The sequence below is a fragment of the Zonotrichia albicollis genome, chromosome 12 (genome assembly GCF_047830755.1).
Source record: "Zonotrichia albicollis isolate bZonAlb1 chromosome 12, bZonAlb1.hap1, whole genome shotgun sequence".
Taxonomy (NCBI): Eukaryota; Metazoa; Chordata; class Aves; order Passeriformes; family Passerellidae; genus Zonotrichia; species Zonotrichia albicollis.
The window spans coordinates 16082849-16105796 of NC_133830.1; the positions used below are offsets into that span (position 1 = coordinate 16082849).

The 22948-nt window shown below is 44.7% G+C and overlaps 1 protein-coding gene across 4 annotated transcripts in view; it reads left to right on the plus strand.

The window, feature by feature from the left end:
• Positions 1–42: 42 nt before the first annotated feature.
• The window catches only part of MAPKAPK3 (MAPK activated protein kinase 3), a 54338-nt gene continuing 31432 nt past the window's right edge, over positions 43–22948 (plus strand). The window contains exons 1-2 of one of the 4 annotated variants that reach the window (XM_074550055.1): positions 43–64; positions 8210–8577. In XM_074550055.1, coding sequence (XP_074406156.1) covers positions 8335–8577 — 243 coding nt within the window. In that variant the 5' untranslated portion in view covers positions 43–64; positions 8210–8334. The other 3 variants (XM_074550054.1, XM_005485525.4, XM_005485526.4) reach the window with 3 other exon arrangements.

The window sequence follows — 22948 nt, forward strand, 5'->3', positions numbered from 1 at the left end:
TGTGTTCGCATCACTCTTCCTATATCAGCCACGAGGGGAGGAGTAAAAAACAAAAAAGGCGAAGGTATAAATAGCTGTGTCCAGCAGGGCCGCGTCCATGCTGCCATGGCCGGGGGAGGGAGGGAGGGGAGGGAGCCCTCCCGGCGGTGGGGTGGGCAGGCAGGGCTGGGGGAGGGAGGGAGGGAGGGGAGCCGTGCGGAGCCGCCGCCGCGCGTGTTCGCGGAAACGCCTTTGATCCATTTCCAAGAACTTTCCAGGAACGCGGGGCCGGCGCTGCCAATGGGCGCCGCCGCCGCATGCGCGGGGCCCGCCCGGGGCGGGGCAGGCAGCGCCCACCGCCTCCTGCCCGGCCTTCGAGCTCGGCTCCCTTTGATTTTCCCGCAGCTGTGTGTCGTTTTCCTTCCACTTGTTTTTAAGCGTTTGGTGTTGTGCGGTGTTTCATGCCTCCTCTCCGAGCTGCTGGCGCCTCTGGCTCACTTGAGCACCGGGGCAGGGCAAGGCCGTGGGGCTGGAGGGGTAAACAGGGACTGACAGGGGCAATTTCCAGTGAAACCTGGGGAGTAAGAGGAGGATGTGCTGCAGGGTCTGCTACTCTGGGCAGCCATTGTGTGGTTGTCACGCTGCATAGGTTGTTTTGTAAAGGTTGTCTTGGTCACCTGGGAGTCTCGTGTGAATCAGGTATCAGCTCAGCAAAGTCTCCTGGAGAAGGCCACACCACCACGGCTTTGTCCTGCATTTATAGAACATTGTCGAGTTAAAATCTGGCAACCCACAAGGAAATATTTCGGTTTCTTTTAGGGTTATTGAACCTTTTATTTTTGAACACTTTATAACAAAAGCTTGATTGCTTTTGTCTTTTCCTGCAACGAGTTTCCACCTCTTCTCTTATTAGAGGTAAGAGAGAATGAGAGTGGTCTGCCTGCCTACCGCCTCCATTGGAGTAGGTCAAATACTTAAAAATATTAGTCATCATTGTGCCATTCAGAACATTCAGGAGTGGATGGGGCCGGGAGCAGAGGGGAAGGCAGGATGCTGATAAGGGTAAGATTAGAAGGGTGGTTCCCTTCATGGGAATGAGCCTGAGAGGAGGCAGGCTGTGTTCGGCTCCTGACTCAGGCTTTCACTCCCTACAGTTTCATTTGGCAGCTCCTCAGCTTCCTGCATGCTTCATCCGTTTTCTGTCCTGAATCAGGGGCAGTGCAGTAATGAGTGCTGCTAATAATACCCAGCTATGTGAAGAGAGGTGCTGAGGGCCATCCAAGTATCCCGAGTCTGTCCATCCATCTGAGTACTCTAAGGGCCATCTCAAAGGGGTGGCAATGTCAGCCTGCAGGCACTCCTTGACCAGTTTGCTTCTGAGCCTGACAGACTTCAGCTCACACTTCCTCTGAATGTGTGTAAATTCACAGGGGAGGCGAGGGCCTGGCAGAGGAATTTCAGTCCTCACCTTTCCTGTGCACAGCAAGCACAACATTCAGACAATCGTTCGGAGGGCCCTTAGTAGCCCTGGCTCAGGGTTGCAGAGGACACCTGCGTGCCTGTGCCCCTTCAAATCTAAATCCGAGCTTGTATATAGCTTCTATCAGTGGTGCAGCAGCACGATGGATTTGAACAGATCTAGACTACAGAGATGGGAGCAGCTCTCGTCTCCGGCAAACCGTAGTGAACCTGCACATTCAGAAGGTATTTAATTCATCGTCAGCCTCGGGGGGGACGCTGAGATCCCAGCTTGGTGTGCCAGCAGGAGCAGCACAGCCCGGCTCCGGCATTGAGGCTCTGTCTGCATCTTTTTTTCACTTAGAATTGGGCTCCATCTAGCGATCCTCGCCTGGAGGAGGCGTTTAGTGCGGGCTCTGTGCTGGGGGCTGAGCAGCCGTGTGGATCTCGGGCGCAGGGAAGGCACTCTCAGCACTGTGCAGGGGAACAGCCCCGCAGAAGCGGGGGCTGCGCTACCCAGTGCTCCCAGTACCCGTCCCGCTCTCCCGCGCTGGTTTTCCAGCCGCAGTCACCGCCCCGAGCCGCTCTGCTCACGGTGCTGCCGGACCCGGAGAGACGGGCATTGTCTCCAAGCATCCGATGGGTGTGCGCATCAATGAAAGGAGATTACACTTGTACTGGAAACCTCTTTAGGGGACCACCTCAAAAAAATATTCAGGCCAATGCTTGGGCTGTTTTATCTAAGAAATCTGTGATCGGTTTGAAGTCAGGAGCACTCAGCAGTGCTTCATCACTCGACATGAACGTTGTGCTCATTGGCACTTCTCGGGCACAGGGCAATGCCCCAAGAGGGGAACAGCACAATGTGCCCGATGTCCCAGGCCCTGCACAGTCAATATCAAGTGCTGCCGTTCACACAAATTAGTTGTTTAAAGCCAGTTTATATTCATACAAATGGTTTTCCAGAGTACTGCCTTGAATAATAAGGACATTATAGAGAAGGTAGCAAGAAATCTTGTTGAGTGATATCATTGAATGCTAGGCTTTAGTTATGAAAGGCGTCAAAGAAAGCTCAAAGCTCCCAATAAAGGCAGGGTCTTCCGTAAATCCAGAAATAGTGAGGCAGTAAGTCCCTCAGGAAAGTTCACTGACACAACAGCACCATCTGCTGCTAAATGTGTGCTTGGGAAAACCGGTGGCCAGAGCCCCTTCCCGCTGTGGGTGTTACACGACTTCTTCTGGACATTTGGACATTGCTGTGATCTTGTAGAGTTGGTCTAAATGAAAAGTGACATTCAGAATCGTAACTCTTGAGAGGGGTCTGTGTGCCTGGGGACTTGGTTTACCTTCACCAGAGCTTGAAAGACTGAAAGTCACCCCTTTGGTTACTGCCTGGCCCTTACCCTGAGCTCTAGTGTAACAAACCCCAGTGAGTGACCCAACGTTACCAAAAACAGGCAGCTGTTCCTTGTTTAGAGGGGCCAGCTCGTTATTCGAGCAGGACACACCAATTCCTGTAATCGACAACAGGTGGTGCATTTAATGGTGTGGTTTTGATTTCCCAACCTGGTGAGTAACAATGGAGGAGTCTCCAGGGTGTGGGTGAGCTGTGCCATGGATACAGGGACATCTGAGCTGGCTCCATGAGAAGTAGGATGTGCAGAAAGGAATGGGTTTTATTTCAAGCTGTGGAAAAATACCCTGGGTTATTAGAAGGAGCTCAGCAGATTTGTGGTCCTGAGGCTTGTGGCACATGGTGACCTAGAAGGTGATGGCACTGTGGCATCAGCTAGGAGTTTTGCTGCTTGATTCGAGTGCTGCAAAAATTGTATTGCTGAGTGATCTGGAAGGCCACCCCAGGACTACCGGGTAATGCTGTCATACCCATTAGTTGCAGGATGTTTCAGTGAAAGAGATTAATTTCTTCTGCTCCACTGCAGCATAAAATGAAGCACCATCTCCTGTAGACAGATTAGAAGGTTTTTTTATACTTTTGATTTATGATTCTTCTGTGAAAAAATGTATCTTTTTTCATATCTGCTGAAAGGGAAACGTTCGGCTGGTATCTCTCTGACTCCCCCATCATAAACTGTGGAGGAACATAGATGGAGCCTCCCAAAACCTTCTCAATGACCAAGACAAGGTACCTGTAATAGGGTGTCTGAAGCCAGGCATGAAAAAGCAGCTTTTCTATCCTCGTCTGTGTTTCTATAGGAAAATACCTGCTATGTGCTAACATAGAGGAATTAATCTTGAGGAACAAAGTCAGGTACCAGGACAGGCTCTCCACATGGTGAGAGTGATGTTCTTAAGACTTCTGTTTCTTTAACTAGAAGCTGCTTCATAGCAGAATTTTAATTCCTCCTGGAAACCATGTTATAATCCCATGGACAGAAGGACAGAGGGTGTTGAGAGTAAAAGAGAAGTTGTTCTAGCAACAAAGCATCAGTAAAGATCATTGCCTATGAAAGCTTTATAAACCTGGTTTTGTGTCAGCCAGGAGAGAAAAGAGCCAGGCTGTTTGCTGATGAGCTTTTTGAGTTTGGTTTTTTTTCATGCCTTTTTGATAAGTCTGAGACAGACACCTCCAGAGCAGAGCCAAAAGACAGGCGAAAAAACATGCATATAGTTTGTGTTTCAGACCACTGTGTACATGACAGTCTAAACTGAAGATCCTACAAGAGACTGCTTTTGTTCTCCTTCTTATCAAAATGTTACTCTGTAGAGCTGCCCTTTCTTTCTTTTAATATCACAGCTGCAGTTTCTGAAGAACTTCCTGGGGGATTTAATAAGGTTGTTGCAACCGCCCAACCAGACAAAGCCGTGTCCTCACTTCAACCTGACAGTACAGAGGATTTTCTCTTTGGTGACATCTGTATAATGCATCCCGTGAGTGTGGATTTCTCATAACAGCAGAAAAAAATAGAGAGCTGTTACTCAGACAAAGCAAAGTTTCAGAAAAACAAGTCACTGTTTTTCAGCTGATAATTTTTGTATCACAGCTATTTCCATGAAACATTGCTATCAAAGGGCTGACCACCAAGCAAAGCACTTTTGTATATAAGGAAACTGAGATCCCTGTATCGTTCAGGTATCACTCCTCAAGATCTGCCACCCCTCAGAGAACGTTTGATGACATCAGCTTTCCTAGCTCTCCAGATGACAGCAAATTCAGTTCCTTTCATTTTTATTGGGAAATGAGACATTTGAAAGTCTGAAATATCTTTGATCCCAGCTATTGAATCGCTACCGCCCAATAAAAAGGCAGTGAAAATACCCAGTGAAACAGCCAAAATTAACCTTCTCTGTTAAAACAGAGTGGTGCTGTCTGTCTGTAAAGCAAGTATCTGTGATATTGAAGACATGATAAAATCAGGGAGAACATATCCAAACTGTGTGCTGGCTAAAATAAAAAGCTTCACCAGGTTAAGACACTGGTTAGAGGAAAGGGGTTGCTGCCTCTAAGCTCATTGAAAGAAGAGGACCTCGATATTTTCTCCTATAAGCTGTGTTTTATTTTGAGACAAAGCAGGCATAACTGAGCTACACCAAATTCTCTTTTGAAATTTAAGTTGTTCTATGTTGTTGCAGTTGGGGACTTCTGGTAAAAGTAGGATTAATGTTTAATTTACAGTGTTGAGGATTTTTGTGAAGATGAAAGAACTTTTCCTGTAGTGGGCTCTTAGCCTGTAATAGTACTGTTATAGGGCTTTTTTAACTTCAAAAGGCAAACATCAATAAATAAATAAAAACATCTGTTTGGGTGAAAAACATCCCCTGGCTCCAGGAGCTGCAGTGGGCCTGTCAGTGTATTCTCCATCAGCATCTCCAGAGGATGCTCATGGAGCTCCACCTGCCATGAGCACCAAGAGAGGCTTCAGGAGCTGCTTTTTATTTTGGGGTCATCCTTGTGTAGAGTGAGGCTGTCTGATACTTGGGCTGATGCTAGAAAGGCTTTTTAGGAGTTTGTGGTGGTTGAAATGAGCAGAGGGTTGAAGTAAGGCCTTATTAACCATGATTCACATGGGGTTTTAGCTGTTTTGCCCTGTTTAAACTTACTACTGGTTGCTGGTAAAATGATGAGCTTTGCCAAGAGCATATCCAGGCAACATCAGGTGGTGAACCCAAACAAGCTTTTCATCCAGTGAGATACTCCTCTGACTTCAAAAAAGTGGTTTTTATTGTCCCTGTTTCTATTGTCCCCATAACTCTTCTCATCAGGAGATGGCTCATAACTGAAACATGTAGAACCAACTAATTTCACACATCCTGTTTCATTCCCTCATCTTTCTTCCTTGCTTTCCATGCACAGCTTATTTTTTTAGAAACTCATTCTTGTAATAGTTAGAGTCATAGTTTCTTAATGAAATTCCTTACTTCTGACACACTATAGAAAATAGCAACCCCTTCAGTAGACATCTGCTTGGAATTTTTACAACATTTAATATTTCTTAGAATAGAGCCATAAATCGCCTTCTACCAGCTTCAATGTGCTAGTCAGTGTAACTCCTGCCTGCTTTGGGCAGCCGTGGGCTTTTGGGTGAGAGTTACATGGAAAGATCCAAAGATTCCAAAGGAATGGGAGCTACAGATAGGTGTGAGCGAGTATGGTTTTCAAAATAAAAAATGCAGAAGAGAGTGGAGAGATTTAGGAGTTTTCTGAAGGGTCTGGCCCCCAGTGACTGAGTGCAGAGAAGAGAACTAATAGTTACCTGTTGCAAAGAGAAGGAAGTTACCATCCAGGACAAACAGAAAAGCAGTGACAGGGAGAAGGCATGGGAAGGAAAATCAGAGCAAGCTGGTGGCCACAGAACGATATTATTGAAGGTTTGCAACCTGGGAGCTCACAGTTACAGATACATTTCTCTGAGACTACCACAGTGGGAGGTGATGCAGACTAAGACGGCTGACAGCTAAACCTGAAAAGATTGGAAATAGCTGTTTTCCTCAGGGATTTGATTAGCCCAGAATAAGTGAACTGAATCAGAGGGCCAGGCCCTCCAGCAGCTGAAGTGCTGAAAGCCTGGAAGGGAAACCTGAGGCAGAATAGCTGTAGCATCACATCACATGGTGATGTACTGCAGATCTGCATCCTGCTAAGTTGAACTACTTTTTATTCCTTGGGGAAAGGGCTCATTAGTCCTTTTAATTATTTTCCTATCTGCTAGAACTCCAGATGCTATTATGTTACGTAAAATGACAAATGTATTTTTAACTTGTAAAGCATGTGAACTTTAAGCTCCTTCCAGTGATACGAATACAGCTCCATTTCGATGCATGACTCATCTTCACATGTAGGGAAAAAAGCTCAGCATTTCACATCCCTGGAACCACACTCTGTGCACCACTGATGAGCGACAGTTGCTGTGGGAACCATCTCTTTTAGTGCATCCTGACTGTGCATCCGAAAGTGCCGAGAAACACTGACTGCATCTTTGGTCGCGTTCAGTGACTGCATTAAGTGAGAGCAGCCTTCCGGTAGCCAAGCGCCTGAAGGATCACTGCCCGCTATCTCATCTCCCTGTAACAGCCCGTTTAACACAGGGTTCGGAGCGAGCGTGGCGATTCTTCCTTCCCCGAGGAGCCATCGGGGGAAGGGCCGGCGGTGCCACCGCGCGGGCGCGCTGCGGTACCAGCCCGGAGCCGCCGCCGCTGCAGCCTCATTTCCCCCCTCTAGCAGGGCCGTTTACCCCAATAAATTAATATCGTGCCTTAAATCGCCGCCCTAGATCACCTTAAAACCACCGCGGGGGTTGTTCCCCACCAGGGTTGTCCAGGGGAGCCCGAGCAGTGGAAGCTGAACACGAGGCAGCTCCCGCTCCCGTCTCGGGCCCGGCCCAGTCCGGGCCGCTTGTCGGGGCTCGGGCCGGTCCCGCCGCCGGCAGCCCGGCGCGGCTCGGGGCGGGAAGGCGGCGCGCACCTGCCCGGGGCGGCGGGGCGGACCCAGGCAGAGCCCGCCTTCCCCGAGCCGCTCCGGGAAGCCTCGGCTGGGGCCGCGCCGCCACAGGCAGGTAATGGAGCTCCGGCGTGGAGCTGCCCCCGCCCGGCTCCCGCCGCCGCCGCCCCCCGCTCTCCCGGCTTCGCCTCAGGGCTTTCCCGCCCTCCGCCGCCGCCTCAGCGCGGGGGCCTGAGCGAGCGGCCCCTCCACTCCTGGTAACGGCGCTGCTGGCACCGGCACCCGGCCCGGGGATCCCCCTCAGGTCCCCAGCGGGACCCTCCCGGCTTTGGGAGCCACGCCATGGCATCTCCACGGACTGCAGTTTCTGGGAGGTTTGGAGGTCCCTGCCCCTAGCATGGGGACCCGGGCAATTAAAGCACAGTCCCAGGGTTCGGTGCCTCCTCAGGCAGTGCCGCTCTGGGGTTCAGTCCAGGTATTCGTGGTTCTGTTGTGCAATTTGGGAGTGTCGGGATGAGGCAGGGGACCCTTGTGAGGATTTCTATATGAAACGTTGATGCAACAAGTGGTTGATGAGGGTTGTTGAGCTCGAAGCCTTGTTCTCTTGTACAGACCTTAGCTGTGGTGTTAGTCCAAGACCCAGCAGTTACTCAGTAACTTTTTGTTGCAGTAGAAACAGTGATTTATACCTCCAGCCTGAGAGCTGTGTGTACTGAACTGGGGTGACAGGTCTGTAAGGCTCAAGTGTGCTTTCCTGAGGTGACCCTTCACTTGTGTTCTCTCTGGCACCTGGTCATCTTGTTAAGAGAATAGCGGTCAGGTGGGACAACAGTTAGTTGATATCAATTACTAACATGTGTTTACATTTTTACTCAGGACTAAATGGCGAGCAAATGGACTGCCTGAAGCACTGGGTTTGATTGCTTTAGAGAACAGGCTCTGCTGAAGGTACCCGACAGATTCCTGTGGGGTATCTCTGTCCTCCCAGACTCTTCCCTGATATGGAACAAAGTGAAGGTGAACAGGAATCCCAGGCAGAGAGTCTCGTGGAGAGCAAGAGCAGTGTGGAGAGCAAGAGCAGCGTGAAATCCTTGCCTGGGGGAACAGCCCATGTCAAACTAGAGATAAAAAAACATGCAGTTACAGACGACTACAAACTCTCCAAACGCGTGCTAGGGTTAGGAATCAATGGCAAGGTACTGGAGTGTTTCAACAAGCAGACAGGCCAGAAATGTGCTTTGAAGGTATGTGTGTTTTGTCTTTTTTTCCTTATTTATGGTTTGGAGGCCAAAGTTCATTCCCTGTAAAAGCTACTTGTTCTGTGCTTACCTTTCCCAAAGAGTGATGCGTGAAGAATCTGAATATGTGGAAACATTTGCTGTCACAACACTGGAGTCCCAGCTTGAGTCTTTTCCAGAATATTCTGTGTAGTTTCCAGAATAATATTATCAGCTGTGAAATTCTCATGTTCATATTTAAAAGACAAGAAAGTAGGGGAGAGAACCGTGTCTTGGTGTGTTCTGGGAGAAAACTTGTAAGATTTTGAATGAACATATTACGCAATACTCACAAAGGAAACTATTTTGGATCTTGTGCAGTGAATAGGCCTAAGCTGTGAAATACTTAAATGTTCATTGATCTTCAGTCTTTCCTCTGTATGAAGATTTTTCTTAAGGAGCATTTCTAGTTGTTAATTTGTATTCCTCCTTTATTTTTGTGATCAATTTACCAAAGGCTATTTCCTGGGAAAGCACTGATTACACCAGTATGGCAAGTGAGTTTAGTAGATATTTATGGTGGTAAGTACCACTTAAATAAATGGAGCAATAACCATTCATTAGAGAGCATAAAGCTTACTTGCCTTTTGTTCTGCAGCTTTTAAACTTGAAAATTTCCTTGGTGCTCTTAAACCACATTATTGGGAAAAAAAGCAGCCTGGATGAGAACCAGGATGGTTCAGTACCAGAAGACTAAAAGCAGCTGAAGCATAATTGTCATGAGAATTCCTTATGGGTGTTACAGATTCCTTGCTGGTGTTAATCTGGTGGGTCCAGGAGGCTCTCAGGTATCCTTCCTGTCCCTATTCATACTCCATGTGTGCTGGGAGCAGAGTGGATCTGCCAGGGCTCAGCTGGAGGCTCTGCCAAGGCCTCAGGATGGTCTCTAGCAAACAGAACTTTGCATTGTGGTAGAGAAGCCTGGAAATACCTGGCAGCTTTGGGTACTGGAAAAAATTTAATAGAGGAACTAGAAAAGCTTATGATACAATAATTTGCTTATTAATTCACGTGTTTCCAACACTCTGATGGAGTTTATCACACTCTTTTGTATTAGCTTCAGATAGCTGACTGACAGAAGTTTATCATAGGGAAACTGGAGGTTTTGACAACAGACTGCAGGTGCTGGGGTTTGCACCTGCCATGGGGAGTGTCACATCTTTGCAGCTCTGAGATGAGCCATTAATCAGGTCCTTCTGCAGTGCTGGCAACATTAATTTCTAAAGTTAGCATACTGTGATGAAGGATCATAGTTAATGCTGAAGCTGATCTGCTGTTTCTGAAGAGTTCAGTGGCTTTGTTGCTGGTTAGAGATCATTCACACTTCAAAGGGTTTGCAGTCATAAGGGCTGGAAGCATTTTAAAACAGAAGTTGCCTTTCCAGAAGGCAATCCAGTAGCAACAATTATGTTCCAGAGCAAATTTTGTACCTCTGGAATGAAGTAGAAAACATATTCCAATGTATATTAGCATCTGGAAACTATTTTTTTATTTTAGCCCTCAGAGTTGGGGAGGGGGAGAAGAGAATGGAAATTGCTGTGCCCGGATAGAATGTCTTCTGCTTGATGGGTTGGAGGAACCTATTGGTGGAGCCTCTAATACCTGTTTGTGTTTAGCACTGATTGAGTGGGCTGATTTTTCAGAACTTTTAATATACATTAAGGAGCAAAGTTCCACTTCTCCAGTCATTTCAGGTCAGCAATAGCTGATGGATCACTGACCTTACCCTGTAAATGTGTTTGTCATCGTGTTTCCCATCCAGCTGTGCAATGTGTGCACTTTTCTTCTGAACAGGACAGAAGCATGGCAGCAATATTAAGATGTTTATAAGTTCTCTATGGAGTTTGAATGGCAGATAATAGTTTGCTGCTTGCATGTGTGCATTTCTCATCATTATGGGTTTAAGTGCTGAATAAAAAGTTAAACATGCAATTAAGTAAAACTGCCAGCAGCCCAGAGAGAATCCTCTGCTCTCTGCAAAGATGGTCTAGTGAGGAGATTATCCAACAAGGAGGGATAAAAACTCTGCTTGGTTAATTTGCAAGAATAGAAACATCTTTTCCCAGCCCTGAAGATATTTGCAAGGATGAAAATATTCATAGGAAGTTTTTCCTTTGTTTCTTGTGAAACCTGAACTGGGCCACACAAGTCCCAAACCTGCTCCAGATGACAGTTCAGAGCAAATCATCCAGTCAAAGCAGTTATGTAAAAGGGACAAGAAGCTTAGGAAAAAAATATTCAGAAACAGCTTCACAGCAGAATTCTCTGTGTAGGGACAACAGGGCCTTGCCACTGCTCGTTCTTCTCAGGTGTGATGGCAGGGTTATCATTCACTTACAGGAATAGAAAGTGAGACTGATGAAGCTGTTACAGAGCAAACCCAACTGGTATGACAGGTAAGGAGAAATGGAGAGACTGAGCTGCAAGTTGAACATGAAAAAAAGGGATGCTGGATGGATTTTTTTCTGGAGGTTGCTTGCACATACCCATTGAGATTTATGTATATTTGTGGACAAATACTTCAGGCATGAGAGTGCTTGCTGTAACCTGCTCCTGGGAAAGGAAGAACATCACTCCTGCTGCTGAAGATAAAGTGTAATAGGCTGTTCCCCTTCTCATCAAACTTGCCCATTAAAGCAGCTCCTGACTGGGCAGATCACACTGCTTTCTGCCTGCAGGTTTTCTTTTAAATGGGAACAGAGCCAGCACAGCCAGGGTCTGGATAGAAATTACTCAATGGAAGGAATTTTAGCAGGGGTACTCAAGAGGAAAGGGCTTGAACAGGCAAAAATATTCATTCCCAGAGCCATACATCAGTCAAGCACTCCATGCTGTAATTGGGAGGTCCCTGTTGTTGTTGTTGTTAGTATCCATAATTGGAACAGGTTAGAATTTCATTAATCATTTTGGAGTGGGAAAACACAAGACATCCTTTTGGAGATACTGCAGGGTTTTGGTTATTTTCCTAAAATACTGTGTGGCTTAGTTTACTCTGCTTGGCATTGTGATTTGCTGCCCCGTTTACAATGTGCTGTCAGCTTTGTTTCTGTTAAATTGAAATGCCACAGGCATTGCTGTCCTGCTCCAGAAAATCTCATCTGGTTTCTCACTTAGACACATAATGACATTTTGGCTGAGGAGCACTGTTTCCAAATAGTGAGAACACGAGGATTTAGAAAAGCAGAAGCATAAACAAAACTGCTGTGCGGGACTGTGGCCTTCTAGAAGGCAGCTATGCTTTGGTCTCTGCCTCCCTTACAAATAGAAAAGCTGCTCAGATCTCTTTCCATAGTTGATCCAGAAATAGCTGTCAAGTGAAGTCTAGTCACTCTTCTATTTTTATCTCCTCTCTGCCAGCCTGCCCCCTTCTGTTCACTTTACCTTTTGGGGCTTTAGGGCAAGTTTAACCTCCACTCCTTTAACACTGACATCTGCCCCAGTGTTCTCTGCTGGTGTTTGCACTCCTCACTGTTTTTAGGCAGAGGAGGAAACCAAAATAGCTGCTTACCTGTGAGGATAAATGTGAACTCCTGGGACTTGCCTTCCATGAAAAAAAAACCCAACCTAAAGCTCCTTGTTCTTTCTTTCCTTCTTCCTCATTTCTTTTTTGGCACAAATTCCTGCTAAGTGGTGTCAAAATAATACTTCCATGTATTTGATGATCTTCTTTATTTTTGTGGAAGATGGTAGGAAGGGCTCAGAGCTGGAATTAAGAAATAATAAGAAGAGAGAGAACAGAGAGGTAGAGAGCCTCCTGCAGGGTATTGGGGCTTCTCTGCATCTGCAACTTCAGGATTTTGGTGGATGTTTCAGGATATAAAAACAGTGTTAGACATCATTGCCATACTATTTATCTTCAGTAAAGAGGTGGTGCTTCTCTCCTGAAGAAAAGGAAAGAAAATTCAGGCATAGCCACAAAACAAAGACCCTTGGAACTTCAGAAAAGCTGAGTACCTTGGTTATGGGTGCATTGACACTTTGGGGATGGGTAACTCCTGAGCAGCAGTGGTAAAATGCTTCCCCCCAAGCACTGGGCACTTGCCCTGTGTGCTGCAGATCCTCCAGCCACCCAGCACTTGCAGGCTCAGGTGGAGGGTGTATCAATGGACCTGCTACTTCATGGAATTGCTTAGGTTGGGAAAAAGCCTTAAAGATCAAGTGCAACCATTAACCCAGCACTTCCAAGCCCACCACTGAACCATGTCCCCAGGTACCACATCTACACACAGACCTCATCCTCTGGAATACATAGGGAGTTGAGCCATCCCCTGCCTCATGGAAAATGTCTTGTGCTGCTCTGTGCCAGCAGAAAAGTGACTGTAACTTGCTGATTTGAAGACAAATAGGCATAGCCCAAATGTTAAATAAAGCAAAAAGCAAACAAAAAATTGAACACCCTCCTTGCCTTTTAGGTTTGGAGAATATTTAGTGAACGATAGAAATAATTGTAGAGTAGGAGTCTCTGCTGCTATGCATAAGAGTGTTAGCACAACTTTCTTCTCAGAAGAAAATAAAACAGGTAATGGAGGTAAAAATTTTGCAAAATAAGTCCTTCCCAAAATTATTTTTGGGACCTGCACATAGGACTATCTAGAGAATGTTGTTCTGCTTTCCATAGGTGAGTTGCTGTGGACAGAGACAGGCATTCTGCCTCAGTTTCATTTAGTCTTGAGCTATGTTTCTGTCTCCCACTCAGTTTTAATGTTTCTGATTACATTAAATAGTTCTGCAAAAGCTATTATTGGGATAGTCTGTTTCCAGTTAGTTTACCCTGGAGCTAGGTCATGATTGCTCACAAACAGGAGCCTGTACAGTCCAAAGTATTTGTTTTGCAAATTATCTAAATAGCTGGTGCTTGTAAAATACCCTGCTTGCTGCCCGAAGTAAGATAATGACCAAGGAAAATAATGCAGCAGTGGAGAAAGCACTGCACACAGTGAAAGTGAAGGTTATTTTAGGCTGATGATTGCTTGTAGAATAGGAAATGTTACCAATCTTCTGAGATGCTGCAGATTGCATTTTTAGAAGAGAATTATGCCAGATTAGGAATGAAACATTTCAACATTTTTGGCATAAGGAAGAATAATGGTGTGCTAAGCTTAGAACTGTGATGCCAGTTTGGGGAAGCAAGTGTAACAGGCTTTATCCAGGGTGAAGCAGCTCTTCTGGAATGATTGTGTGTTTCTGGGGGCAATCAGCACTTCCTAGTGAAGTGTTCTGTAGTTCTCTCTTACCTACCGTGTTCCCTGCAGAGGGTTTATGCTGCTTTAGCTCATGCTACAGTGAATTCAGTGTCAGTAGCACAGCTTGGTCCGTAACAAAGTCTGGGGGCTGTGCTGTAGATCAAAGCTGGATACAGCACAGAATGAACAGGAGTTCAGATGAGTTCCAGTGAAATGGCAGCCCTGTCTACACAGAGTGCCTAAAATATGGATAGCATCAGACTGGTCCTTGAGTTTTATCCTTCAGTGCCAATCTTGGTGACTATTATGTAAATATGCATAAAATACCTAAAATAACTTCCAGTCGATTAAAAAGTGGGTCGTTTCTACTGCTACAAGAATTGTTTTTAAACCAGTGAGTCATTCAAGACCAGAGTCTTTGAGCACTTTGTACTTATTGGGGCCAGACTGGCACCTTTCAAAGTGTCAGTTGGACTAGTTAATTTTTAAAAAACGAGGACTTATCCATTTACTTTGAAGATTTGACATTCTTGACTGGTCTGCTCTTTATTTGAAATATAGCAAATAATAAAAAAAATAAAAATATGGGCTCAGTCTGAAATAATGGAACCATATGTAATAAATTCATTTTATTAAATGGCAATTAATTAAGCCTAAGAAGCAGAAACAGAAAGCCAAATGCTATAAACCATTAAGTCAGCTTGAAAAAGCAGAACTATGTTGATGCTACTTTGCACCTCTCTGTTCTCCCCCGGTCTCTCAGCAAGCCGGCACACGTTCCAGCCTGACTTGCACGGCAACAAAGCTGGGGAAGATCAAGGCGTGTTCCCGCCTTGCCAGGTTCAAAGCCCCGATAAAGCTCCCGATAAGTGAGTGACTCAGCTGCGGGGAGGGTGCTGAGAGCAGAGCACGCGGGTGCCTCGGTCAGACACCGCTGATCGCGACTCCCTCCTCGGACTAGAGGGCTCCTCTCCATCTCCCCCTCCTCGCTTTACAGTACAAATCCTCTGTGCCATTTAAGCAAAGGAAACCTCGCTGATTTGTGCTAGTGGGAGTCTCGTTGCAGGTAACTGGATTTTGCAAATCAGCTTAAGTGTAAAGGAGCAAGATGCAAGAATTTTAAACTTCATTTACAACACAAGTGTATTTCAGGTGTGTTTCCTTGTGGTCATATCATGTAGAGAGATTCCCAGATTGGAAAAACCTGATAACATTTGGGAAGAGTCAGCTCCACACCTGGATGTCAAGGCTCACACACATCCCGTTTTCCTCAGTGTATTTTCCTCTGTGGTAGCACCCTGTGTTAAGAGTGGCCTGGCCTGAGAATGAATGGCTTCCTGTTGTCTTTTGTGCCAGTTCAGTTTCAGCAGAAAGCAGAGATTCTGTTCCTGCTGTGATAAATTCATGGGAAGCACAGAGAAAGAAGGTGTCACTGTTATTGGAGGCAAGAGGCAATGCAAATTTGAGGAAGTGAGTGGATTAATATCTTGTCTATGAAGTGTTCTGTTTTAATGCCTTCCCTGTATACAGTGATTTATTTTTTCTTTTAAAAAATGATACAGTCTTCGATTTATTTACACCATCATGCAGCATTTTGCATCCCTAAATACTTTTGCAGTTGATCTTTGCTTAATCCTGAAGAATTTCCCATTTCTCATATGACCTGAATCTGTTCCCCTGTTTTGGTTTTCCATGATAGATGTGTCTTTAGAACAGCAGACTTTAGGATGGTGTGTAATATTCTATTACCAACAGTACAGTTGTCTGCAGAGCTTTGTGTTTTATGTCTTTTGGCCCTGCAGAGTTGTGTGGCTCTTGCACTCTCTGAAGACACAGCGACACCGATGGGAAGGGAAGGGAAGGGAAGGGGCAGGGATGTGGCCAGCGCTGGAGCTGGGCAGTAGCTGCCCTGCTTAACTAATGGGAACCGTGAGAACTCCTTTCCATCAGCAGCAGTGAAAGCTGGTGGTGTGGTCTGTGTGGATTAGGGTGTATGAACTGCAGGGATTGTGGTATTTTACACAGACTTCCTAAGCACTTAAGATGATTCAAAGCTCCGTAAATGAGATTAAGCTGTAACGCTGCAGCATTTTAATACCTCGGCAGTGAACGGGAGAGGATTCTTGCTCAGCATGTAAATCATGAGTGGCCTCCCAGTTCCTGAATCTTTGTGATACCTGGCACTTTGCACTGGAGTTTCCATGGCCTGTATTAAGAAAAACCCCAAATATTAGATTTGTATAAAAGTTAACTTTTCTTCCAGAGAAGTTTGCCTGCTGAATTTGTTTTAAAAACCCCCCAAACCCAAACAAATCACTCTGAGTGTGCCATCTTTATGCGTAATTTCAGATGATCTGGATAAGGAGCCAGTCTTATTAAAGTTGCACTGTGCACAGATCTTAAGTCTTGCCAGTTCAAACTCTGGCTCTTGTCCATGGGCTTTTTCCCAGGATTTTTTTTTCTTGAATACTCTCTTAAGGATGCTGGCATTCCAAGTGACAGGCCCTAAAGCAGCTCCTGGGATCTGAGTCAACAAAGGCTGAGGACAGATTTATTGAGACTGTTGTAAGCAGAGAAATCAGAAAAAAATTGGATTGTTTATGGGATTTTTGGATGGCATTTCTGAGATATATAAATGGTTTGGGAATGGCAGGGCGTGGAGCACTCGTGATCTCTGGCCAGGCCTGGCTTGTGCTGAGGTTTTGGCTGGGTGTTTTGCCCAGGTGTGAGTCAGCCTGGGCCTTGTGAAAGCCCTCAGTGCTGCTTTGTGCCAGCCTTGCCTTCTGTTGTACTGCGGGGTGGGGCTGGGTGGAGTTTTGTTTTCAAAGGAGAGCAGTTTCAAACTGGACAGGGAGCAGCTGCCTCACACACCTGTGTTCTGTGTTGGACTCCTGTGTACTCCTTAGCCCTGAATCTAACACATATTTCAGGGATGAAATGTCCTTAAAATCCCTTTCCAGAGCCACAAGGCCTGACATTTGCCAGTGTCATCCTTGCCTGTTGTTCTGACTCTGAGAAATACACCCCTTTACTTGCTTAATTCTTAACCAAAATTGTATTTATTTTTCGTGTAAAGGATTAATTTCTCTCAGGGCCTTATTGCATTTTCCCACATGTTGCTTTGAGTCAATGTGGCTTTGTCAGAGGCAGTCTGGTTTCCACAGCAACGAGTTGTTAGCACCAAAGATGTCAGAGATCCGAGGTAGGGAGGGGAGGGCGCTGCATTTTCTGGCTCAGCTGCTGTGCCACCGTACCGGCCTTGCTGCAGCCACGCTACAGCACAACGTCCCCATTGTCTTGGTGAAGAGTAAAAGCCTTTCATTTTGTTCTACTCTTCCCTTTCCAATCAATTTACAGTCAAAATTTGACATTTGGGAGGTAGATGGGGCTTGGTGGTTCCTTGATGCTTTGAAGCTTCCTGTTCTTTCAAGCCTCTGTTGTAAGGGCGCTGCTGTGTCCTCTGCTTTTTAAGGAGTTTTTCTGTGAACAAATAGGGCTTTTGCATACATCCAAACCCTGCAGCAGTAAGTTTGTGATAAAGGGGAGCAAAGCACTATTCTTTCTGACCCATGTTCAATGTCTGTGTGTGAATGATAACATGAAAAATTGTCAATCCTTTCACCTTGCTCGGTAATGTGAAACCTGCTCCAATTAAACCTGCTTGGTTGGGTTTTCCAAGGCACCCATTTCCCTAGGGTGGGAACTGAGCCTTGCTGCTATTGACCTGGGAATATTGCATTATTTAAAAGGAATTTCTAAAACACAGTTAACCTGTGAAATTCATTGCCCCAGGAGCTGAGAGGTTGTGATGCTGTGGAGATCTTGAAAGAAAACAGAGCTTCTCTGAGCATTTCAAATGTGAAGAAACCCCCTGTAGTTTTAATAGACTGTACAAATTTAGCTGTGATCTTCCAGATCCTGTTGTTGCAACAGATAAACACAAAACTGTCAGGATAAATAATGAAACTTTGAGCTTCAGAAGGCACATTATTGTTTCTCTTGTGTTGAATGTGCTGCTGCTTCAGGGGTACAATATCCTCCTGTCTAAGGAGAGGGAAATGGAGCTGTGGCCTCAGCTCTGCTGGTGGCTGTGCCTCTGGGTATTGTCCATCCCTTGCACAATAATTTCATGTTAATGGTGTGTCTTCCTGGGCAACTTGTACTTGTCCAAACTTGGGTGTAAACATAAGGTGAAATAGGTTTTTTGCAACAGCTATTCATATTTAGATCCTTTTTTCCCCCCCTTCTTCTGAAAGGCAGGAAGGAAGGGGCTTTATGAGACTTGGCCTGTGGAAATAAAAACAGTGTGATGTTATTGAAAGTTCCTTTCAGGCACATTCTGCTTCTTATTTTCACATTTAATATGAATTAGGGTAAAGCCTAACTGCTAAAGACAGTTCAAACCAGAAGCTGAAACTTCAGACATGGGTAGTTAATACTTTAGACTGGCTTAAATATGTGATGAAATCATGCACCCCAATGCAGGTTTTAATTCAATTTTTGCATGTCTGCTATTGACTTTTAAAGGCTAAACTTTGTATCTGGAACTTGGAATAGAATTGCAAACTACTTTGGGAGCTGGTTGTGTTCTTACTCTTTATTTCAGTTTCTTAGCAAGTATCTGGCTTTGCATCAGAGTTCATGGATGCAAGTCATGCTTACAAAGGGCAAAATATCTGCACAGCTGTCTTGTGTACTGGAATTAGGTGGTTTTCCAGGTTTATCATGTTTAGTTGGGAGGGTTTAAAGTTTTTTTTTTTTTTTTTTAATGTTTGAAAACCTACAAAGTAGCATCTCCAAAGAGTGCAGGGAAGCAGATTGCCAAGGTGGGAGTGGCACACGGGCAAAGGTCAATTAATTTGGAAGCAGTTCCAATTCTGGTGGGTTGGTACCAACCCACCAGAATTTCTCTCCAGTCTCTTAGGCCTGTAGTAACTTTTTGCTGGTGCTGAGATGCTGTTGTTAAAGACCTTGTGAAGGTGAAGGGAGTGTGAGGGTGACTTCCCTTTCCAGCTGGATTTCAGAATCCCTGCTTGCCAGGGTGTCTCTGCTGTGACAGCTGTGACTGCCTGGCTTGGGCAGGCAAGTGTCTAACTCTGTGTCTGTTACTCTTGAGAAACGGGACAAGACACTCAAGATCTGCCAAACTGACCTCTTGCTGCACTCAGAGGAGCAGAAAACAGCAGTATACATTATTGATAAAACACTTCATACAAGAGCAATTAGTTCTGAGTCTTTCCCACCTCTCTGCTGTCTGAATCACTTGTGGGGGTGTGAGGGAGGGTGAATGCTGTGTTGTGTGCACAAAAGCCAATTTTCCCAGGGAAAATAAGGAAAAAGTTCTCACACGTGTTGGTTCAATGAAACATCCAACACAGCAGTAGTAATTTGTTGTTAAATGCTTCTTGCTGTTTGTGGCAGTCTTGGCAATGTGAGGTAAATACTGGGTAGGACTGCTTGGGTCTAAAACCAGACCAGGATTGTTCCTCTGTCCTGCCAGAAGGGAGCAGCTTTGACAGGAGGGCAGCTCTGGAGGAGGAGAATGGCCCAAGCTGGAGCCTGGGCAGTCAGTGTGAGACAGAAATCTCTGAGGGGAGTGTGGGAAAGCATCCATGATCCTGCTCAGTGTGGGGCATCTCCCATGTCCTCTGTGCCATCTATCCCAAGCATCAAAGCTCATGAGGAGATTGGTGTTCTGGTTTTGGTTATGTAAACCCTAAACTCAACCACCTGAGGCCACTCAGGGTGCTGTGACTGTATTGAGTGCTCAACAACTGCTTTCTAACTCAGTCATGCAAGTTCCAGATATTTATTTCTGCTTCTTGAGGATGCTGTGACTGGGCAGACCAAAAAGGAAATTTCTGTTTTTTAAACTTGATCTTCCATCTGCATTTGGGCAAGTTAAAATAGGAATGGCTTGGTAGGGGGAGGTGTTGTCATTGTCACCGCTGGACACCACCTTCCCGTGTGCACAACACAGCACCTTCATCACCAAGGAGCATTGCTCTGTTTTACATTAAAAATTAATAACATGAATGTGTCCCATCATCCCTTGGTTTCCTGCTGTGCAGGGGATTACCAGGAGACTGCTGCTTGTCATTCCCCCTTCATGTGCACAAGAGCATTAAATGCTCTTTGCCTGAGATTAACACTGTTAATATATTATTAGTATAAATGTTCTGGGTTGTGTTGCTTCTTATTACCAAGGGCTCCTCTCCTTCTCTGAAGACCAGGATCCTTTAAAGCTCCCAAGTCTACCAGGTTTGAGTGTTTTTGCAAAAGAGCTCACCAGGATAGAACTCCCTCAGTTTCACCTTTTTAACTTGAAACCATTCATAGGAGGAACTTTTCTAATGCAGTGACCCTACTGAGAAATTAGGCTGCATTAAGGTGTCTGTTCAAGGCTTCAAATGATACTTAAACTTTAATTAAAAAATAAATTAACTGTAATAAGATAATTTACACTTTCATACCACGTTTAATCTAAATCTGCAAGTTACTCATTGGAATACCTTCTACCTGTGGACTGTAGCAATCTTTAGATTCCTGTGCATGATAACACAGAATCCTTGACTGGTGCTTTGTATCTGCACAGAGCAGTTGTGTCCCTGCTTCAAAACTTATGGGGGTCTTCTAATTTTCTGTTTGCTTTTAGCAAATGGGTTCATTACATTTATGAAGCACCTCCCTCACCACACAGATGGATCCCTGTCAGGGTGTGTTGGTCACTGAGACACCAGGAGCAGTGATCTCTCCCACCTTGGTGGGACTGCTGGCCAGTAATGGTCCAGAGCTGACTGCCTGTTTGCCAGGGAGCCCAAAATCAGAATTCCTGGCAACTCTGACATCCTCCCCCTTGTTTGGGAGAGCTTCATCTGCAAATACTCCTGGGTTTGTGCTTTCATTCAGTTTATTCCATGCTTTTTAACTTTTTCTTCTGTGTAATCAGAGCAGAAGTTGATTCCCTTCTCTTCCACCCCCACCTTTTTCTGCTATTCATTCTCTGGAAGGATTACAGTTTAACTACTAAATGTCAGTAAATGTCAACTTTGCTTCCACCCCAAAACTTCAGAATTTTTATTAAAAATTATATGAGGGGAAAGTAATCTGTGAGACATCACTCTATACATTTTTTCCCTTTTTCCAAAGTTCATTTAGCAGTCAATAAATAGAAATTGTAGTTTTCAAATATGATTAAATTTGCTGTTGATTTTTTTCCCAAACTACTAAATTTGGTGTTTTCAATACATAACTTTTTTAAATAACGCACCAAAAAAGAGAAAAAGTAAAATTGCTTTAAAAATAAAACCAGAATTTGCACTTGAACTTTTTCTGAGGCAAGATAGAACTGTATTATCTCTACCTTTTCTTTGCAGTTGATATGTTCCCCATTCAGTGAGGCTTTTCTCTCTAATTTTATTTTATTTTTACTGGTTATATAGAAACATAAGCTCTGGTATATTATTTGCATGTTTCTTATTTTCTGAAATCATGGACCTTGTTAGCTCAAAATAAAATACAGTGGTTTGCCCTTTTTTCCTTGTTGTATATATCTTTGTGTAAGAACATGAGAGCCAAAACTTGTATTATTTAGAGAAAATGGAACAAATAATCACTAATTACTGGGAACTGTAGCCCACTAGAGGCTTGTTAGTAACTGCAAATATACAACAAACCCTAACTTGTAAGATGAGTAACTAAACCAGAAATGTTATGTTGAAGTCAGGGAGCGACCACCTTTGTTGATTTTTCGCATCTGACTCCGATTTATTAAACAACTAGGCACTTTTTATAACAGTGTTAATTCACTTCATGCATTGCAAAATCTGAGCTCCTGATAGGCTGTAGAGAAAACTTCAGCTCCTCCTTTTGTTTACAATACCTGAAGTTAGTTTACTGAAACCAAGATCGGTGTTCCCACCATGATATGAAAGGTTCTCAAAACCTTCATATCTATTCCCAGACTGGCCGTCTGTTCCCAGTAGCAGCCAAGGACAGAACGGCCTGAGAATCTTGTTGTTTATATAAAGGTGGCTGAGAACCTAATTATTTACAGGATCAAGCCTGGGAAAGGCTGCTTTTACAGCAGGCTTCTATCTTTCCCTCAGCTGAGTACCTTCATGGCCTCTTACTTTAAGCCATGCTTAAACCAGGCTCTCCACAATGTTAGATGCCTTTCTGCCTTTTTCCTGAAAAGCCTATTGGAGTTTGCCTCGGATTGGGAGCTCAGTTTTGAGGCTCTCTTTGTTTGCTCACTGCCTGTGAAAGTGGAAGTCAGGAAGCATTTTGGGGAATACTCAGGCTCCTGTACATTGTGTAAATCAAGGCTGTAGGAGAGGGGAGTCCCAGAGCAGATGGTGCTGCTGCCATTCCCTGGAACTGTGCTGTCTTTGTGCCTCTGACCCTCCAAGGTTCTTCCATTGAACTCTGTCCCCATGAGATCTCTGTTCCAACCTCAACATTTACATCTTCCTGTCTTTCCACACAGGATTCTATTTTTGCATCTCGGAATTCTCCAGAAATGATGTTAGAAAAATTTGGATACATGAGGCTCTTATTTAGCAGAATATGCCAAAGTTTACCTGGTTATTTTGTTCAAGTGCTCCCATGGAAGACTTGCAGGAGCTATGAGGCATGTTTAATATTTCTGCTGGTTGGCCAGAGGACATTTTCCATGCAGTTGTTGCTTTTTTTTTTTTCCCTGGGCTGTTTCCCTCCAGGCTGGGCTGTGGGTTGTGCTGCTCTGCACAGTGGCTGCAGAATTGGTCAAACTGTCTGACTTCTTTAGTTTGATTGCATTTTTGTAAAATTCTCTTCTTAAAATATAATGTATTATTCACTGCCCCACAAGTCAGGAAATATGAAATAAGTATCTTCTAATTTCACCTGTTTTAATGATAGCTTGAAATGGGAGAAAAAGAGGCAACAAATTATTTACCCATAGACTTTGTAAGATAAAAAGAGTAAGGTACAGAAAGGATCTGGTATAGCCCAGTAGAACTGAGGAAAATAAAACCAACTAATAAGTATAGTGGGGTTGAAAGACATGAGATAATAACCCTTACTGAGAGAAACGAACCATCAGATGAGTTTAAGAATTATTGATTTTATTATTTCAGTTAAAACAAAATCAGAGTGGTAGAAAATTACCTATT